This window comes from Nuphar pumila, chromosome 7, assembly GCF_984573655.1.
Source record: "Nuphar pumila chromosome 7, dmNupPumi1.hap1.1, whole genome shotgun sequence".
NCBI classification, from domain to species: Eukaryota; Viridiplantae; Streptophyta; class Magnoliopsida; order Nymphaeales; family Nymphaeaceae; genus Nuphar; species Nuphar pumila.
In genome coordinates this window covers 19,864,089-19,886,053 of record NC_143255.1, presented here as the reverse complement: position 1 = coordinate 19,886,053, position 21,965 = coordinate 19,864,089, and the positions used below count along the sequence as shown (strand labels likewise).

The 21,965-nt window shown below is 38.4% G+C and overlaps 1 protein-coding gene across 1 annotated transcript; it reads left to right on the top strand.

Moving 5' to 3' along the window:
• Positions 1-941: 941 nt before the first annotated feature.
• LOC149831420 (uncharacterized) lies at positions 942-2,538 on the top strand. The gene has a single exon (XM_090013014.1). It carries the CDS (start codon positions 942-944, stop codon positions 2,487-2,489), a length of 1,548 nt encoding a protein of 515 aa, XP_089869140.1. The 3' UTR covers positions 2,490-2,538.
• The last annotated feature ends 19,427 nt before the right edge of the window (positions 2,539-21,965 follow it).

Sequence of the window (21,965 nt, the reverse complement as noted above, 5' to 3'; positions counted from 1 at the left end):
ATTTGGACGTGAAGGAGATTTAAAATTTTAAAATTCTAGGCGACCAAGGTTTTGTGAATAAGCCAACGCACAAAGGACATCGATGCCATGCTCCAAGCTGGCTCATACCAACTGGACCCACCCACTAGTGGGCTACCAACAGGTTGGGATGGGATTCTCTTTCTTCTTTTCTTCTGGATAAGAAATGGTTGGACCCACGACCTGCACCCAAGAGATTTTTCATGTTAAATTTGTCAAAAGAAAATGCATCTATCCAATCTTTTAGGACCATGGTCTTATAGGTTGGATAATGGATTTGGATTGGACGGCAGACTAAAGGACAGAGAGCAGATCTGCATCCACAGTGAGGCTAACAGTTTGAATTAGGAAATGGAGTTGCCTGGATGTGACTCGTTTACAGACCTTGCCCTCGAACCGATGATAAATGGGTTGGAGTGGACCACGCCCCACTGGCTTTATTGTCTTTTTTTTTTTTATATATTTACACAGAGAAACCACCCCAAGATCAAAGACCTAGCCGCGCTAGCTCTGCCTGCCATACTTACGGTTGCTGTTCTGACATTAACGTGTTATTAATTAGAACTTTTTTGCTTGTTGATTTTTTTACGTTTTGAAAATTTTTGAAACATTGGACACAAGATTGGTACTCGTATCACATATATGCAAAAGAGAATTGAATATTTTCACCCAGCTCGAGATTTTCGACTTTCTCTGACTGTAACAAGAATCCCCAGTAAAGCTACCCCCATTTTATTCTCTCCTCTCTTTTAGCCACTTTAGCTAGTATGGAATCATTCCACATCTATGCTTTTACGTTTCTTTCACACACTCGATGATTATCTCTTAATCTCTCAAACACCATCAAAATAAAGATTATAAATTACACCATCTTTGCATCACAATCTAGCATAGAAACCCCATACTCTTCTCTTCTGCTTTTGATGGCTGCCTCTTGTTGCCTCCCAGATATTTGGGCATGGATTAGTAGCCTCCCTTCAACTACCCAATGGAAGACAGATTTTCAGTCCATCAATCTCTGCAATTCCAAATCAAACCAAGTCTCACTCAAATTCTCCATCAAGAGACACCCCAACTCAGACTCATATGTGGTCTTCTCTTTACTGGCTGACTTCCACTACCCTGTCTATCTTTGGAGCTCAAACTCATGCAGGCTTGATCCCATATCAAATTTCATATCCAAAGACACTACTAGAGACCTCTTTTTCAGTTTCATCAAACAAGTACTACAGTATGGTCCCAAGAGGAACTCTTCCCTTGTTCTTCCTTCATATCTCGGTGCTACCCATGAACAAAAGTACCCTCAAATCTTTAATCTTGCTTTTGCTTCTGTCCTTCTTTGTGTTTGTGTCTATGAAGCTCCTACTGAGATCAGATCCTCCTGCATCCAAACTGTTCAAAATCACTTGACCAACTCAAAACAATCCAAAGAATCACTCAAGCTTCTTCTTCAACTCATGGGCTCAAATCTAGAAGAGCAATGGATGAGATCCATCCACCTAGCCTTAACCAACACCACTGTCTCAGACCAGGCTTGGATGCGTCTCGACCCGGTTCGCCGAGTCCTCAAAGGGAACAATCCGCACTCACCAAACCAACCATTTTCGTACTCCATCTCATCGGCTGGACTATGGAAGATCCAGTTCTTTAGTCCAATTGTTTCGACAAAACTCGAGAGCTCGTCAAATCGAAATATCGACGACGATCGCCTCCTTTTCTCTCTGAAGCACCAGAACCTTGAAGCAGTTTTCCAGCTGAGTTACAGTCTCATCTATAAGAATGAAAACTGGATTGAGTTAGTAGTTGCCACTGACAATGTGAGATGTAATCTAGTCCCATTGGTTTCAGACTATCTGATGACTGAGAGAGGGCTCGGCGTCGACGAAAAGCACTTCCCGTCACGGATTTCTCTGCAACTCAATCCAATTATGCAGAACCATGTACTGTCTGTCTCAGTGAGCAAATCATCTGATAATCCAACCATTGAGTTGGGGACAGAGAAGAACATAGAGGGTGGATTTGATGTACCTGGTACACACTTTGGCCTAAAAGTCTCAACAGCAGATACCATGACTGTGAGTATGAAGCCATGGAAATTTGAGCAGACTGTGGATGGAAACACTGTGAACCTGAGCTGGATTCTTTATGAAATTAATGATTTGAAAGAAATTTATTCTTCAAAACCCTCAATGATGTCTATGTTAAACCCTAAAGCTTGGTTCAAGGACAGGTATTCAATTGCTTGCAGGGCATTCACTAGGGAAGGAGGAGTTATTTTTGCTGGGGATGAGTATGGGGACTGCATTAGATGGAAGTTGAAGAGAGAAGCCATGGGGACTGTAATGGAATGGGAGATCAGGGGATTCATTTGGATTACTTACTTGCCCAATAAACATAATACATTTTACGGTGAAACAAGGAGAGTGGAGTTCAGTGAGGTTCTCCAGCTTCCCTTGATCAAGCAAGTGTAGACAAGACCATGATAAGAGATCCTGGGGTCGTTGAATGTGTAAATGAAATAAAATGTTGGTTTGCTGTAATGTGATATGCTCTCCACCATTCTCTGTGTGTGTGTGTAACTCTATAAACTCATCATTTAGGTGGCACAATGTGAGTTTGGCTAAGAAGTATGTCACAAAAGATATAGGCAGGACCCGACACGTGACACCAGGTTGGACGCATAAGTTCAATTTTTGTTTGAAAAATGGGACTGGAGAACACCTTTTTTTATTTTTTAATCAATAACAAGCAGTTTTTTTATACTTTAATGTTTAAAAATCATCTTTTATTAAAATATTATTTAATAATTTATCAAAATTATTAAATAATATCTATTCATGTTAGCGTGCCCTGTCATGTTATCAGGGACACGTAGCCAAAATGACATATCCTTATGACAGGCTAAGAATGCTTGCCTAATGATTTAGAATATGTTCATCGCTGAAATGGTTTGCCCTTTGTTTTCCACTATGACTCAGTTCATCCCAAAATCAGAAAACAGAGAAAAAAATAAAAAAGATCTTCCCAGTGAAGGTGGGGTTCTTCAGTGAGCTCTCTCACTCACTAATGAATTAGCATTCATAGATCAGTTTTGCCATCATGCTTTTCAAGTGTGGAGATCACAGCTAACTTGATTCAGATCATAAGAAATTTAAAGAACGATTGGCAGAATTAGTAGTGATTCTTTTTTTCTTTTTGAAGTACAGAAAAAAAATCAATCATCAAATCAACAATCAACTAGAGTATCACTTTTGACATCATATGTTCTGACATTTGGCAAGCACACTTCAATCAAAAGTTATCATGGTTGGTCCATAAAGAAGCACCAAACCCTGCGTGCTATGGGTCATGATGTTAGTGGAACCACATCAAATGCTTTATTCTTGATTCTCCATCAATCATTTCAAGGACAAGTGCCATGAAAGAATCAACTCAATCTAGTTTATCTTATACTGTTATCAATTCAAAAATATTACATAAGAATAGATTTATTGGCGGCCATGAACACTTTCTTCCCTTGGATATGTAGAAAAGGAAGATTTTAAAAGAATAAATTGGCCTCAAGATGTGAAGGAATAAAGTTAACAGAATTCCAATTCAAAGAAAGCACGTTCCTTCAAAGAAATCTCAAACTAAACTCTCAGACACATGAACCTAGAAATTTTAAATGAAAATTATGCATATACTTTCCCTTAAGCGTCTGAAAAAATGCAAGAGATCCCAATATACTTTGTTATAACAAAGAAATGAATGCATAATCTAAAGGATCAAACCCACAACGGCTCCGCACACATAGCTAGGCGGGTAGGCATAAGGCGTTCAAGTGGAAGGACGTCAAGGATTTGATAGAACAGTGTGTGATTCCCTTGCCGCAAGGTCAAATCCGATGAGAAACTATCCTTGGTGGGCAGGTCGAGTGCTCGAGAAGTTTTACAATACAGACACTGAAATAGGCTAAAGCAACCAACTAATGAACTACGCATTCAACTTTTACATTTCATTAATGTAACGTTAGATAGAACTAAGACTGAAACGTATGTGAGACTCAAGAAAAAGACTGAAAAGTATATTTAAGTGTGATTAAAATATGAAAAGTATATTTAAGTGCCATTAAATATAAAATTGTGAAACACTGCATATGTTCCATTGCGACTTACATTGTACAGTTGCACTTAAAGTTTGTTTTGCTTTTGTTGAGTCTGATGTAAGTTGTCTGGTTCAGATGAATCAATACCCCGAAGGGGCAGCCCGTATACTTCAACTGTAATGGCCTGCGGGCAAAATTGTGAATGAAATAAATGCGTTGAGCTTTCTTTTGTTCACCCTCATTGTGATTGCTTCTTGTGATTGCAATTTCTCTTTCTCTATTCTCTTTTGCTCTCTTACGCTTTGATTACAAGCTTCCGCGACCAGCAAGTGAGCTGAAAAGTAGGCTTGCGGCAGTGAGGAGGGACCATCGTGCCGTGCTGGCCCATTGAAGGAAATAGGCCCATGACAAGTGATACCAGAGCTCGTTCTCGTGCTGGAGAAGGGACTCTAGAGTCGGTGTCGACAGACACACCGACAGGCTGCGATTTGTGAGCAACATATCATGGTGTTTTATCAAAACTTGCGCAACACCAAGGGCAAGGCAGTTGTCAAAGCTGAGGAGATGAGTTCACCTCGGGGCCAAGAAGAGTTGGCTGCAACTATTAACAAGCTGGTGAAAGATGTGACTTCGCTTGAAAAAGCGATTTCACGCGCATGTGAATCATTCAGTGGACTGAATGATGTGGTGGCGAGCCTGCAAGAGCACGTAAACTTACTAATGGGGCAGGTCACTTCGTTGACAACTACAGTGACCGACTTGTAGACTGAAGTAGAAGAGATTTAGTTGAAGAACCGTACGTTGCAGCGGACGGTGACCCTAAATGGTGGAAATGGTGAGAGGCCATCAAGGATTGATGTGCAAAGACCCACGAAATTCAATGATTCTCGTGATAGCAAGGTCATTGAGAACTTTTTATTTCAAGTAGAACACTACTAGATATCCAGAATGTGATCATTGAGGATCTGAGGATTAAGGCCGCAACAGCCTTACTTGATGAAGATGATATCGCTTGGTGGAGGCAGAAGCGCAGCGACATGGAGAGGGGTCAATGTGTGATAGACACCTTTGACGACTTCAAAATGGAGTTGTGCAACTATTTCATGCCAAGAAACGCGCAGAGGCAGGCATACTGGATGATTCGTGAGCTCAAACACTCTAGTTCGTTGCAAGACTATGTCAGAACGTTCCAGAAGCTTATGCTGGAGATACCTAACATGCCAGAAGACGACAAGCTCAACTGGTTCATTGTGGGACTTCAGTCATGGGTACAGTCTGAAGTAGAAAGGAGCAACCCCTGTATTTTGGAAGATGCATATATGGCGGTCGAGCGCTTAGTTGACACTCAGCGCAAGCCTTTCACTCCATCAACTAAAGTCGGGAAGAAGCCTGTCTACGGAGGCAAGAAGGATAAGCGGCGCGATGATAAAGGTGAGGCGTCGACACACCATCAATCTGAAAAGAAACAGAACTTCACAAAGCATAACAATAGCAATAAGGGTGTGGTTGTGACATGCTAGTTCTGTGACGATAGACATATCGCCAGGCAGTGCCCAAAGCGCCTCGTGAAAGACGACTGGCAAGCCAATGTTGCACAGAAAGAATGCAGCGATACTGAATGCAGTGATACTAAGACGATGCTACCAAGAATGGGGGTCATGCGATCGATTAACGCAACTAGAATTTGTGCGGCTAAGAACATGCAGGTCAGTAAGAAACTTATGTACTTGAAATTCATTAAGAATGAAAAGTCTACTTCAGTAATGATAGACTCCGGGGCCACACACAACTTTGTCTTGCGGAAAGAGGCAGAGCGGTTGAGCTTGAAGCTTGAGCCAAAGCAGAGGACCATCAAAATGGTAAACTCTGAGGTCAAGCTCATCCTTTGTGAAGCAAGAGATGTGGCTGTTCAAGTGGAGAGTTGGGTCGGTAAAGCCAACTTCTCTGTGGTGCCCCTAGACGATTTCAAGATGATTTTGGGTATGAAGTTTTTGTGAAGCTAGAATGTTCTGATGCTGTCAAAGTTTAACACGTTGACGATCATGGGGTCAAACATGTCACACACAGTACAATGCCTTACGCAGAAAAGCAAGTCTTCAGTGCTATCGGCAATGCAGCTGAAGAAGGGTGTCAAGCATAGGGAGCAGACATTCTTAGTTACAGTGCGCACAGAAGAAGAGAAGGTAGAAGCAGCAGTGTCGTTGACCCTAGCTTCACTATTGGAGGAGTTTTGGGGGGGTGATGCCTTCGGAATTGCCGAAGCGTCTTTCGCCAAGACGTGAGGTCGACCACAAGATTGAGTTGACCCTGGGAGCGAAGCTTCTCGTAATTGTTTCATACCGTATGGGACCAGCTGAGCTAAAGGAGTTGCGCAGGCAGCTAGATGAGATATTGGACACAGACATTGTTCGTACATCGAAAGCCCCATTTGGCACCCCAGTTCTTTTTCAGATGAAACATGATGGCTTTAAACGGTTATGTGTGGATTATCGTGCTTTGAACAAGATCATGGTAAAGAACAAGTACTCATTGCCTTTAATAGCAGACTTGTTCGATCAGTTGGGCAATGCTCGAATCTTTTCAAAGCTAGACTTGAGATCGGGTTATTGGCAAGTGAGGATTGCAGATGGCGATGAGCCGAAGACAACTTGTGTCACCTGCTATGGTGCTTACGAGTTCTTAATAATGTCATTCGGGTTGACGAATGCTCCAACTACGTTCACGACCCTAATGAATCAGATTTTCTACCCGTACTTAGACAAGTTTGTGGTAGTTTACTTGGATGACATTGTGATCTACAGCAGCAACATGGAGAAACATGTCGGGCACTTGCGAATAGTGTTTCAGCTGCTGAAGGAGAATGACCTCTATGTTAAGCGAGAGAAGTGTCTCTTCGGGCAGGAGAAGATCAGCTTCCTTGGTCACATTATGGGGCGTGGTGTGTTGCGCATGGCTGGGCAAAAGATAAGAGTCATCCAGAAATAGGTTTTGCCTTGCAAAGTGCCAGAGTTGCGATCATTTTTTGGTTTAGCAAACTACTATCGGTGTTTCATCAAACGTTATTCCCTCATTGTTATGCCCCTCACTGATTTGCTAAAGAAGAATTGGGTATGGCTCTGGACAGGAGCGTGCCAAGATGCTTTCGATGACTTGAAGAAAGACTTAGTGAGGGATCCAATATTGCGACTGCTTGATCATTCGAGACCCTTTGAAGTCCACACAGATGCCTCAGACTTTGCCATTGGTGGAGTTATTATGCAAGATGACCATTCGATTGTATATGAGAGCCATAAGCTAAAGGATGCAGAGAAGTGTTACATGGTGCATGAATGTAAGATGACAGCCATCGTGTATTGCCTCAGGGCTTGGCGGCACTATCTTCTGGGTGTCAAGTTCGTCGTCAAGATGAACTATGTGGCCATGAGCTATTTTTAGACACAAAAGAAGCTGACACCTAAATAAGCTCGGTGGCAGATGTTTTTGGCTGAGTTCAACTTTGCCTTAGAGTACGAGGTTGGAAAGACCAATGTTGTGGTAGATGCCTTGAGTCACAAGGCTGAATTGGAAGCTGCGTGTGCGGAGCCTTCTGAAGTGCATTTGAAGGGTGCATTGTTGAGCCGCATCCACGAAGGTATGCAACCGGATTCGATAGCACAACACCTTGTTTCTCTGGCGGATGGCCTCCTCGTGACAAAAGGGGGACGCATCTTCGTGTCGTGGTGGGGAAGCCTCCGTCAAGAATTGCTTAAGGAGTGTCATGATACACTATGGGTTGCCCATCCTGGTCAGGAGCGGACCTTAACACTCTTTGAGTGCGGTTATTATTGGCCGCAGATAAGGGACGACGTGGAGGGGTATGTGCGAACATGTCTCATCTATCAACAAGATAAGGGGACAAACCAGAAGGTTGCGGGTCTCCTTGAGCCTCTACTAATTCCAGAACGTCCTTGGAATAGCATCTCCATGGACTTTATTGTTAGTCTGCCAAAGGTAGAGGGCCTCAGTTTCATCCTAGTTGTGGTGGATCAGTTTTCAAAGTATGTCACCTTCATCCCAGCTTCGAAGGAGTGCCCTGCAAAGAAGATTGCAGAGTTATTCATAAAGCATATAGTGAAGCATTGGGGCATACCAAAGAGCATTGTGAGCGATCGTGATGCTCGCTTCACAGGCAAGTTTTGGCGTAAAGTATTTCAGCTGCTTGGCTCTGATTTGTTGTTTTCAACAAGCTTCTATCTGCAGACAGATGGGCAGACAGAGTGCATCAACGAGCTACTTGAGCAGTACCTTAGGTACTTTGTTAGTGCCAATCAAAAAAATTGGGTGAAGCTCCTTGACGTGGCACAATTTTGTTATAATCTGCAGAAGAGTGAGTCTTCAGACCACAGCCTATTTGAGATAGCCATGGGGCAGCAGCCACTGACTACGCACACTCTTGCCACACAAGAAAAGGGAAGGTCATCTTTCGCCTATCAGTTTGTTCGTGACTGGCACGAGCAGAATGAGTTGACGAAGGCATTGTTACACAAGGTGGTAAAGAGAATAAAGAAGTGGCCGGACAAGCATCGTCAGCCCACAGGGTTTCAAGTTGGGGACCAAGTGTTGGTGAAGCTATATCCTGGTCGTACAAGAATCTTCCGCGGGCGGCACCGCAGACTGCTCAAAAAGTATGAAGGACCCTTCACCATCACAAAGAAGGTGGGCAAGCTGGCATACAAGCTGGAGTTGCCCCCAGACTTCAAGGTGCACCCGGTGTTCCACGTATGCAATCTCAAGCAGTTTCATCGAGATGATGGAGACCCAAAACGCAGTGTGCCACAACGCGCTCCTATCATGCAGAGGGCCCCGACTGCACAACATGCCGAAAAGCACCTCAATCAGATCCTTCGTCACAAGGTTAACTACTTGGGTGAAGCAAAGAAATACTTGGTGCAGTGGGAGGAAACAACAAAGCCAACATGGGAGCCTGCATTCTGAATGAACAGTCGTTACCCAGCTGAAGTCAGGGCTTACCATGAAACAGATGGCACCGAGAATGGTGCATGATTTGAAGGGGGGAGCATGTTCCCTTGCGACTTACATTGTACAGTTGCGCTTAGAGTCTGTTTTGCTTTTATTGAGTCTGATGTAAGATGCCCGATTCAGGTGAATCAATACCCCGAAGGGGCAACCCGTATACTTCAACTGTAATGGTCTGCGAGCAAAATTGTGAATGAAGTAAATGTGTTGAGCTTTCTTTTGTTCACCCTCGTTGTGATTGCTTCTTGTGATTGCAATTTCTCTCCCTCTATTCTCTCTTGCTTTCTTGCACTCTGATTACAAGCTTTCTCAACCGGCAAGCGAGCTGACAAGTAGGCTTGTGGCATTGAGGAGGGACCGTCGCGCCGCGCTGGCCCATTGAAGAAAATAGGCCTGTGACAGCATAGGGGTTTAATCTAAGTCCACAGGTGTAGATTGGAACAAAATTTCAGCTTGAGTATTTTTAATAAATTTTCAAATAAAGTGGTGCAGTTCAAATAATCTAAGAGATTTATAAGATATCGATGCATATCCCGAAATGCTTTTGAGAAGGATGCCTATATTAATTTTTTATTATCGTGTATAATATATGTGTGTGTGAGGAGAGAGCTATTTTCTTTTTTCTTTTGTTTTTGATGAACCAGTATATGGATTTAGACCATCCAACAATTTTTAGGGTACCATTTCTATCTTATTATAATTTTATGCCTAGTAGTAGCAGTAGTCTGTTGCATAAAAACTAGACTAGATTTTTATTTTGATGTAAAAGCAACAAAGATGTGTTGAAACTTAAATATAACAAGGTTTAATTTTTTCTGAAATGTACAATTACTTACCAAAATGCTTCAAAGCCTAGTGGTTCATTTCATGCAACTACACACGCACTCCCATAGACTCACACATTGTTTTTCAATGTGTTGTGAGTACATTTTTAACATGTTATTAATGAGATTATCATATTTTGGAATTTAATAACTAATAATTAAAGATTAGGTCCAGCCCAATATTCACTGGATTTGCTAAGATCAACTGACGATGCTGTTGTAGTTTTCAAGTTCGAAAAAGAAATGCATTTTGAGTCATTATGCTGCTAGTTATGCCTTGAATATCAAGAAGTAGATTGGTGTTGGGGACTGCCTAGTTATGCTGCTAGCGTTATGCCACGAATCAAGAAATACTTTGTTGTTGGGGATTGCCTAATTCTTGAACCACTTTCTATAATAGTTAATTCGTTCTTATCATTGCACCTTTCATATGCATATCAAGAAAGTAACTTTCTTGTCCACCCTCACAAAAGGAAATGTGAAAAAAATCCCAACTTATATTCGAGAATCAGAAGCCTCCTTTTTATTTTTCTTATACATATGAAATGTTAGTTCCAGGAGCATTTTGATGCGTACCCAGCAAACTGATCATCTACAAACAAAGGTCGCTACTCATCCGCTATTTCTTTGAACGAAAGGATTTTACAAACTGGAAGATTCGTTGCCCTTGCCCCTCATTTGGTGGGGACGACTCGGGTAAGTTGGCAACAGCTTTTGTGAGAACCAGAAATGCAGATTCTACGATCAGCAGCAAGAAGACTATTGTCGGTGGTGGAAAAGATTGTAGGGTCATTTTCTGGTGGAAAAGCAAGGCAAAAAACAGTCGGGTGTTAAGAGATTTAAGTTCAATGCTGAATGCTTGGGGATTGGGGAATGGGTGTGAGGTTGATGAGCCGCAAGGAAATCTATTGCAGTTTCTTCTTGGCCCTAGCATGGACGTTGAAGGATGATTTGGACATGGATTCGCTCGATGGTCGGGTGGTCAATGTTTTCTTTGTGAACCATCCATAGTGAACTCTGGAGGAGTATGTGGTGGGCTGCTCTCTCGCCTCTTCAAACTTCATCTCGCAAAAATTGCTTGATGAAGAGAGAAGGCAATTGCGGGGTTCGGCTATGGAGGAGGAAGATGACTGAAAGGTGATCCACTCTCGTAGGTTTCAAAAACCGGTTGGTGTTTTTATAAAGCTTGACATAGCAAAACTTCATCATGGCAATGTACGATTGTTGTCGCTTTTTGAACTTTCGTAGGCATTCAAGTTGTGCAAGGTGTGTTAGACCTTGGGCAACAAACAACCCCAACCTCATCATATGTAGGTCAGGGCTAATGCATTTTTGGACTCTAAAATCCCATGAGGATGCTTCTGAGATCAGCAAAAACAGTGGGCAGAAGAAGCCAACGAAAGGAAAGAGAGGGTCAGGCTACAGGTTGTATCTGGAAGCCCTGTAGCTGTGATGAGAACCCATTCCAATGTAAACTCAGTGGAACGTGACAAGGGAGAGGTAGCCATGGCTAGTGTCCACAGGGGGTTCCCTAAGCCGCACCTTGGCCATGAGGAGGATTGTGGGATGCAAACATAGAAGAAACAAGAGCCCACATTGGGGCAGCTCTGAAGTAGGTCGGGGTGCAGCAGTGTCACCAAAAAAAATGGTTGAAGGGGGGGGGGGGAATCCAGTCACCAAAAAAATTATATTCCTGGCTAGGGCACCAATTTTGGACAAGGTGAAGGGGAGGGGCCATCTCGTTTTGTGGTTCAAGCCCCTCTTCACGAGGAAGCAGATCAGGTCATGTTGAACATGAGCGTTTTTGCTCATGCCAACATCGTGGCCATCCAATTTGCATTTTAAAAAGCTAAAAAGTCAATAAAACCATGTGGCATTCATCCAAAATGCAAACAGATGGCCACGATGTCGGCATGAGCAAAAACGATCATGTTCAGTATGCTTCATCTTCATGAGGGTGCATCTGATTGCGAGAGGCGGGTGGGCTTTAATTCTCAAAGTAATAGCCATGATGATGTTTTGGGGAGGGGCCATAAAAAGGTAACTAGAAATAGAAGGGAAGAAATTTTTGGCAGTTTTTTAGGGATAGGCCTACTTTTTGTGGGGTTTTGGAAAGGAAAGAGAGAGATGGTTCCAAGGATAAGAGGGGAAGATGTTTTGGGAGGGGAGGGGGCATTTTTCAAGAAAAAAACCACAAAATGTGGTATTTGGGGAAGAAAAGGTGGGGCTTTGATGTTGTTATGGGGTTCACTGTTTAGTCATCTTCCATTCCTTTTTAATGCCCCCAAACTGTTGGTTGGCTTTGGTTTCTTTTGAATGGTGGGGCCTATGAATTTGAATGAATCACCCCCATGCCTTATGTGGCACCCTACTCCCAGTGTTACCAAAGAGGGCTTAACGCCCTTCATATTGGAAGAGGGGTGTTGGGCATGCCACGTGTGAGGCTCCCTATCACACTCTCGAGTAAACCAACCCACACTAGTTGGAGCATAAATTGATCCAAAAAACCCAATCGATCTAATACAATAGAACCAAAAGCGGTTCAAATTTTGGATCTTTATTATATCCAAATTTATTACATGATAGGAATAACCGTATTTAGAAACACATATTTCATCAGAATAGAAGAATTCTGCTTTAAAAGCAAATAGACTACAAACAAGACTATGTCAAATCTTCCAAATCCTCCAAATTCAAGCAAAGGATCTCCATGCAGATGTCCACACCTGCATAAAAAAAATTGAGCATGAGAGTCTCAACGCAAATGTAAAAATACTAGAACATAGAAAACAAAATTTGTATTTAGTGAACAAACCTGAGCAGCTAGCTACGTAAAGATAAATGAAGAAAAAAGTTATCAAACTGACATTACAAAACTGAAATTATATAATAATACATTTTAGCTTGAACTTCGATTTTGTTGTAGTAGCGTTGCAACCATTCCCTCAAATTGCATCATCCTAGCTTGCAATCCCAACACCGTACCCCTCAAACTTCCCAGCTCTTTTTTGTTGGTTGTCAAGTCTTTTTTGGTGGTCGCCAATTCTTCCTTAGTTGATTCAAGCCCATGCCTATGGGCATTGTTCAATGTAATGGTAGAAGAATTTGGTTGGGTAGGTATGTTACAACTCCTCATGCCTCTGACATAGCTAGGTCATGTACCAAGGACCTCTTTAAGTATCACAAAATCTTTCATATTGGAGTTCTGTGATGCCAACTGTGTCATCTTAAGCTGCAACACGAATGTATACTTGAATTAGTTATAATCAAAATACATAGTTACATATACAAGACCATGAAATGATTCAATTACTTATATAATTGTTGGCTGCGGTATTGCGCAAAAAGTCACCTTTATCGTTTGTGTGAGTTAATCTATACAGCTCAACCAACCCAATTTTCACTTCTAATGCATTACTCTAAACATGAGAAAGCAAAATTAAGTTATGATTTATGATCATTTTGAAATGAACAGATCTCTCCAACATGAACAAATTTCTATCATACACCTATGAAATCAAATGGTTATACCTTCTCTCTTCGAGGTGGCATATATTATTTTACTTCACTAGTTGATTGATCTCCAATCCACCTCTATTGGATTTTTTTCTTGCACACTTGGCATGGAAGAAATGAAGATCAATTATTATAAACAAATATATATATATATATATATATATATATATATATATATATATATTACATATATCCTTCAACAAGTAGTTTACCATCCATTTTGAATCGATGAATAATTTATTGCACATATTCTCCTATTGCGCATCAGAAATATGCATTGAAACATTGGCTATGTCTTCCTCCTTAGTCGCATATTTCTTAAAGATATTGTTGTAGTCATGGTAGATATTTCTATAGGCTTGAGCCAACTGAACGTTCAAGGTCTCATGTCATTTAATTGATTCATGTCCAAAATGAAGTCAGGTTGAAACATATAACAAAACAAGTAGGAGCTGAAGGCTGGTACACTTTGTTAAAACAAAAAAGATAAGTCCTACTATAATAGGGCATGATAGTTATCACTATCAAGTCTTGCAACTCCTTTTTTTGTGCTTCAAGCACCCGCTTCTAGGATATATGATAAAGTTATGCTTGTTCATGCAAAAATGTGACTCAGCAAATATAGGAGCATTTAGGTACTCTACTGCCTGTGATCCATCTAGGATACTAAGTGAGATAAGGCCCTTTTGCCTCAACAATGCAAATCTTGTACCTAGGTTCTTGCCCTAAGGTGTCCTAATAGATGGTGTAGCCGCATAGATAAGTACATATGGTTAAAATAGATTGAATCAATGTGACATATACAGAGTAAGAGACATAATTAACATGAAAAAGACTACTTATATGCAGCATTGCTCGATGCACCATGGTTAGGGGATGTTGCCTCTGGCAGAAGCTCACCATTTGACTTATCAGAGGAAGATGTTGATGTCTCCTGACCCTACGAGTTGTTGCCAAGATGAGTGACAGGAAGTGTCAAATCTCTTACAACAGTTGTCGTACACTTATAAGGATGCACAAATAGTTTTCGCCCTCCTATCATTTGTTTATCATTAAAAAATGACATTAAATAAGAAAAATAACAAATTATATATATATACATATGTATATAAAATTCATATCCCTTTTCCAAACAAAATCAAGTCTTTGGTGGAAAGCACAAACAAATAAAAATGTATTAATTCCATACAAAGAAAACCTATTCTGCTTTCAAAAATAGGAAAAATTTATTCATAATCAACTATTTCTTCTTTATTTATGTTTTACAGAATTTGTAAGTGTGCGCACAATGGTAAGTGAATTAAACTACTAAGAGTTCATTACTCATGATAACTAAAAATATTATATTTAACCATAAAGATATTGTTAAATCATAACTAAACTACTAAGATTTCATGAATCATGATAAACTAAAAACATTACATTTAACCACAAAGATATTATTAAACCAGAACTAAACTACTAAGAGTTCATGAATCTTGACAATTAAAAACATTACATTTAACCAACATCTTATATGTCATTTCTGGTAGAAGGTATACATGCTTCATCAATTTGGATCATCAACAGAGTCAACACCAGTATTAGTGAAATCTTCATCCTCATCATAAAAGTACATCTCCACGAGCCTAAGATCTTCTTGACCATCAAAAGACGTGTCATCATCGGTCTAATCTCTCTCTTCTTCTTCTTCATAATGGGTGTCTATCAGGTCAATTTGTACTTTAACCAGATCGATGTCATCTTTATGTAATGGTGACTCTATCACTATATTGAATATTTAACAAATTAATATCTTCATCATCAAATTCAATATCATGACCATCCTCAGTTTACTCCTCTGTTAATTTATCTTCTTCAGCTTTACTTACTACTAGAGGAACATCGTACGTGGAAGATATATTTTGCAACACATGTCAACTTTCACGCAATTTGGTATTTGGAAGGTAAAAGCACTGTTTAGCTTGACACACTAAAATAAATGGTTGCCATATTTACTATATTTTGCAACACTTTTGATAAAATCTATGTTGCATCAAATGAGTGTTTACCATATTTACTGTCAGGTACAATATGTTCTTGCACTTCATATGTGGACACTTGATCCTACTATGTTTATCCATGTGATTACAGACTCAATTACAAAATGCCCAAACTCTATCTATGTATTCGAGCTCATGTCTATCTCTACGAAAAATTCAGCTCTTATCCATCCAGTAACACTTGTTTCACATGCATCAAACAAATGAATTAAGTCACTTGTTTGAAGACATACCATATATATATATATATATATATATATATATATATATATATATATATATAAAGAGAAACAACATATATATAGGGAGAGAGAGAAACAACAAGAAAATAAAACAAAAAAATGCATTAGTTTGCATTTTGAACATTAAACTTTGAAGCACCTACAACAAAATTCAACAACCTATCGATTGCCATACAAGAACATTGAACATTGTCCTTTTAAAATGTTTTGACTTCAACTCTTTTTTTTTTTGGTCAAAAGAACACAAAACGAGATCTCAGTAAAATCAAAATATTGGTAATAGCATTCTTAAATGCCAAAAATTTTAACCATAATGATAAAATAAAACTTAATAAAAAATGATGCATAACATAATATATAATAAAAAAGAAAGACAAATCTATCAATCTGAGATAGACTATTTCAATGTCCAAGAAACAAAAAAATTTGAAGTCTTTCTTAAGTGGTCAATGTTCAAGAAACAAAAAAATTTGAAGTATTTCTTCACCTTTCCTTCTTCTTGCAAAAGAATATTGTCAAGTGTTCCACAAGCCAAGGGCAACTCAGACATTATTCACCTAATGCAATCACATGTTTTGGTGAACTCCACTAACTGGGCCTACATAGGATTAATGTTCAAGCCAGTATGCCAAAGTCTTCTCTACAGGCATAGAGGTAGGAGGAATCACCTTACAGTGAAACCCTTCTCCTTACTCTCTATGCAGGACCACTGAGTACATATTTGGGCTACTAGTTACAATGCATAAAGACACCTAAATACATGTGTTGATGCCAGAAACATGGAAGCTTAAACAACTAGATATGCAGATATAACCGCATACAAGTCAATAAAACTAAGATTCAAACTATTATGAAAATCGCTACAGATTTAAGCTATCATGAAAATGCCCCTAGATTTAGGGTGTCGATAAGAAAGAGGGTGTCAAAATAGGAAAATAATGCATAAAGCACTAATAGTCAATAAAAATAAGATTCAAATTACATTCACCTCCAAAAAGAAGGATACATCCATGAAAAATAAATTGAGAATAGGGAAGGCAAGGGTAACCAAAATCAAATAGTTCAATGATGATTGGTCTCATAGAACAAGCAGTTTCATGGTACATAAATTCTTACAGGGATCATAGCTATCTTCAAAGTAATTCATTGTGCTTTCTGTCAAAGTTTCTTATCGAGCTGACTAACTCTCTTCATAATCTCATCTGATTTTCTATCAACATTTTTTCACTAAAGTTTCTCTTCTGAGGAATAACTTACATAAATTTTCTTTTATTAATTTCATTTAGTTAACATTATCATGTGAGAAACCGTAAACCTTATAGAGAAAAAGAAGAAAAATAGGAGACAGATGAAGCCATGGACTAATACTAACAGAAGAAAGCAGAAGTCACAACCATACCAAAAGTTACCAAAAAATGACAGTATGATAGATAATATACCGAAAATACCAAAGAAGAAAACTGCACAACGCATACAAGGTCTTATATAAATGCAAAATGGGAGTTGAATTAAAAAAAAAGTGTTAGGAAAACAAAAAGTTGGAACTAAAAAGGGAGGTGTCACTTATCAACCATCATGGCATTAAGTATTCACCTCTTTGTGGTAGTTCTAAAGGATTCATGTAATTCTGATAAGTATGCTTCTTGAGCTTCTTGTCACTAACGAGCGAGAGAGACTAGAGACAGATAGAGAAAGATGAGAGACACAGAGAGATGAGAGACAAACAGGGAGAGAGTGATGAGAGAGCATACCTATCAATATAGAGAGATGCAAGATTATTCTTATTCTTCATTTCGGTAGAGAGAGAGTCAGAGAGAGGGAGAGGGAGAGACGAGAGAGACAAAGAGAGAGCAGGCAGAGTGTGAGAGAAAGAAAGAGATAAAGAGGGGGGGGCAACCCTAATTAGGGTCAGGGGCTTCGTCTCTATATATGTCCTAAAATTTGGGTCAAATGGGGCTTTGACCCCCAATCTCCCATTTGACCCAATAACAAAAACGGTGCACCTCACTTTTTTTTTACTTATTAATGATGATAATTATCATCAATTTTAAATTTACTTGATGACAATAAATATCATCGAAGATATAATCTTGGTGACAATAATTATCGTCAGTTTTAGATTAAACTAAAACACAAATAATCAGCATATTGGTGATGATAAATATCATTGTCAATATAATATATCTAATGATAAATATTATTGGTTTTAGATTATGGTGATGACGATAAATATCATCGGTCTCGCTCTGAGGCATGCCTCATTTTTTTTTACTTATTAATGATGTTAATTATCATCAATTTTAATTATATCTTTGATGATATTATCGTCGTTAACATGATATTGACAACAATAATTATCATCCATTTTAGATTAAAATAATAAATAAATAACTGACATGTTAACGACGATAATTATGGTCATCAATATTATATTGATGATGATAAATATTGTCAATTTAATGATGATAAATATCGTCAAAGATATAATATTTTCAATGGTAATTATTATTGATTTTGGATTAAGCTATTAACACAAATAATCAGCGTACCGATGACAATAATTATCGTTGGTTTTAGATACCTTTATGGGGATGATTAATTATCATCGTATATTAAATTCGATGATAATATCATCGGCAACATTTGGTCCCAACCATCTTTCATGTCTTCCTATTCATATTATCGACCAGATAAGCGCGATGATATTTTGTCGTCGACTATAGATATTTTAACTATGACATTGCATATCGTCGGCATTAATTTATTATTGATGACGATAATTTATCATCACCATATTTATGGTCAGTAATGATGTGTTTTCTTGTAGTGATAAACACTTGCTCACATAAAACTAGAAGAGCAGTTACCTTGATATTGTACATGATGTTCTATTCCATCACCACCACACATCTCAATTGTTGAAGCTGTGCATGGGGCCCATTCTAACACATCTTCCAGTTTCGAAGTGAGATGTGCTGTGGGGATTGAATATTACCTACGGTAGGTTAGATATTTTATGACCATGACTGCTATCTGAAACTAGCTTCCATGGATATGCATTCTTTTTTTTTAGAAAGATATGCATTCCAACATGTGAAGAGAGTCACTTGAACCAAGCACATCAGTAGAGCAACCTTTTTTTTTCAAATGGAAAATTTTCATATCACACCTGACTTTTTTGGCACAATTAACCAATGCACAAAAATTCCAATGTTTTCAAAAAGGCACCAAAGTTTTGTTTATGTAAATAAAAAATAACTTTTTAGACTTTTTTGGCACAATTAACCAATGCACAAAAATTCCAATGTTTTCAAAAAGGCACCAAAGTTTTGTTTATGTAAATAAAAAATAACTTTTTAAAATTAACTGTACTACTAACCTATCCTAGGTTAGTAACCAAGATATTTACCTTTTTTACCTTCGAACAATTAGAATATATATACTCTTGTTCTTATATGCCAATATGGTTTGGGAGGCTTATAAATTAGGAGGATTTTGATTTTATATATTCCTTCTCCAAATTTTGATTTTATTTATTTATTATTATTAAAATATATCGACGTTTAGATTCACCGTTGCCCCTATTCCACTATAGTTTAACTTTTTTTTTTATAGGCGAGCTGAGGCTAGGCAGACCATCTACAGTTATACACCTCCCTACATTGGTCATAATGGCTTAACTTATAAAAAGGAAAGATCATACTTTGGAGAAGAAAGGAAATTTGATTAATAAAATTGCAAATGTCGTTTTGGGATTTTTACTATAAATTTTATGTCAAAACTGTCCAAGGTTTATTTTGATTAACCATGTAGCTAGGTGCATTTTTGGAAAACATAGGTGGATTTCTCAATTATTCTGAAAGCTTAGGTGCCAATGAGAAATTCACGCAAAATTAATTAAAAAATCTGGAAAACATTAAATAATGCAACGTCCAAACAAAATCTAAGGTAATCAGGCCAAGCGCTTCATCTGCTCATCCCCAAAAAATTAGAATATGAGATCAACTAGAATAAAAAAAATCATTTTTTTTCATTTTGGTACCGAGGCTATAATCAACCATCATCACCATGTTATAAATTAATTCTTATGAAACCTATCAATTGATAAATTAACGAGAAATCTAAAAATCAAAACAATATTGCTGCCAGTCGTATGAAATGACCTTGATTTCTAACAACTGTATATGCTAGGAAATGTAAAGAATAAACAAGTTAAAAGGGTGAATGAACAGTTTTGTTAGAAGCAAGTAGACTATAAATGCTCTTGTAGAAAAAAAAAAGACTATAAATGCATTGAGCATATGTATCAGTGGTTCTAGAAATTAGTCATCTTCATGACAAGTGGGACCTACATCAAGCCACTGATGGAAAGTAATACCTCGTTTTACAGAAGAACGGCATCTTTCCACACAACTGAAAAGGCATGCAAAAAGTAAAGAGAAAAGCGGAGTTGGTATAAATTTTGTCCAAATGCTCAAAAAATTTCTACGTGATATTCCGTGCATATGACTTGCGGACGTTATGGGCTGCGCCAACTATACATTTTATCCCCCATTGCATAAAGCTCAACTCAAGTGATGTATAAAGGTAAACATAGGAATAAAATGAAAAGAAATAAAGGTGTCATAGATTCGATTCTTGCGGGGCTTCACAAAGAAGCAAGCATCTTAATTATCACCAAACTCGATGGGATAATCATATCACCGACGTCTCTCTCTCTCTCTCTCTCTCTCTCTCTCTCTCTAAATATATATATATATATATACACTAAAAATATACGCTGGTTCTATACCATGGTACCTTACGTGGTACACACTCTTGTTTACATAATCCGGTGGTACACTTTAGCATTTTAACATGTTTTATTTAGTATATTAGAAGGTTTTATCATGTTTAGTATACTATAAAATTTAATTTTTGAAAATAATATTTTAAAAAATGGTATAAAACATTATATTTGAGTCAACATTAACACATGAAAATAATAAATAGAATATGCCACGTATGACACAATGATTAGAATTTGCTTTTGAAGCTTAGATCTACTTAAATTGTGTACCACCGTAGGATGGTGGTACAGTACCACCATAGAAGCACCATATATATATATATATATATATATATATATATATATATATATATATATCCATTAGGACCCTGGAAAAACTAATAATTGCAGGTGCTTTTTACCTGTAAATGTGTTTGTCATTGCTTATTTTACGAACATAGATCTGTTGAATAAAGCAAATTTAATTAAAAAAATTGGAATTTTTATCATTAAGTTTTACTGCCATATGAGTTGGTTTTTAACATCTCCAAAAAATACAGGTGGGCATAAAAAGTACCTATCATGTTTTTCTATTGTTTAACTATGTTAAACACATATACACCTTAAAAGACCCTACAACTATGATTTTTTGAAGCATGCTAACAAGGGTCCCAAAGAAAATGAACCATTTAATGGTTATGCTGCAAAGAAAAATTGACTCTTTCTTGTTAAAAAAATTCAACCAAACCATACAAACGGCGAGGATGTTATACACAAGCATGCGCGGCATTATTGTTAAGCAATGGAACATGCATGTGGGTTCTCATCACTGAACAAAGATGCAAATTGATTAGTGTCAATCCTATGGTTGTTAACTCCCTCATGAAATGGAGTTGGGTAATCTCCAGGGTAGTAGTCCCTCCTGTACCACCACCTTGCATCTCGGTCGGGAGTCTGCCGGAAGAATCCGGATTCTGGCACATAAGCTGGCGACGCATAACTGTTGAGGGAATAGTATGATTCTTTCTGGAAATTATTGATTTCTTGTCGATAACCAGTAGTCCCGGCGTAATTTCCGGTGTGCACTTCCACTACTTCTTTGGTCTCACTGATAGATGGTAGTGGTTGTGTCATGGCTGCAGACAATGCATGGGTAGATGGAGAAATCAACTGCTCATTTTGACTTGGAGGTGCTTCTTGTGGTTCCTCCAGTTTTGGCATAGAGAGTTCTACATTTGGAACGGTGACTATTTTGATGCCATTTTCACCAGCAGAAATTGATGCATCACTTCTCGGTTCTTGGGCCTTCAGCTTCATCATCTTATCTGTTCCGATTTCAGAAGCATGTGAGATAACAAGTAGAAAGATAAATTGGAACTGAAAAGTACAAACTTTTTGAAACAATGAAAAATTATTTCTTTTTGTTACCATGAGAACAGAAGCACTTGAACA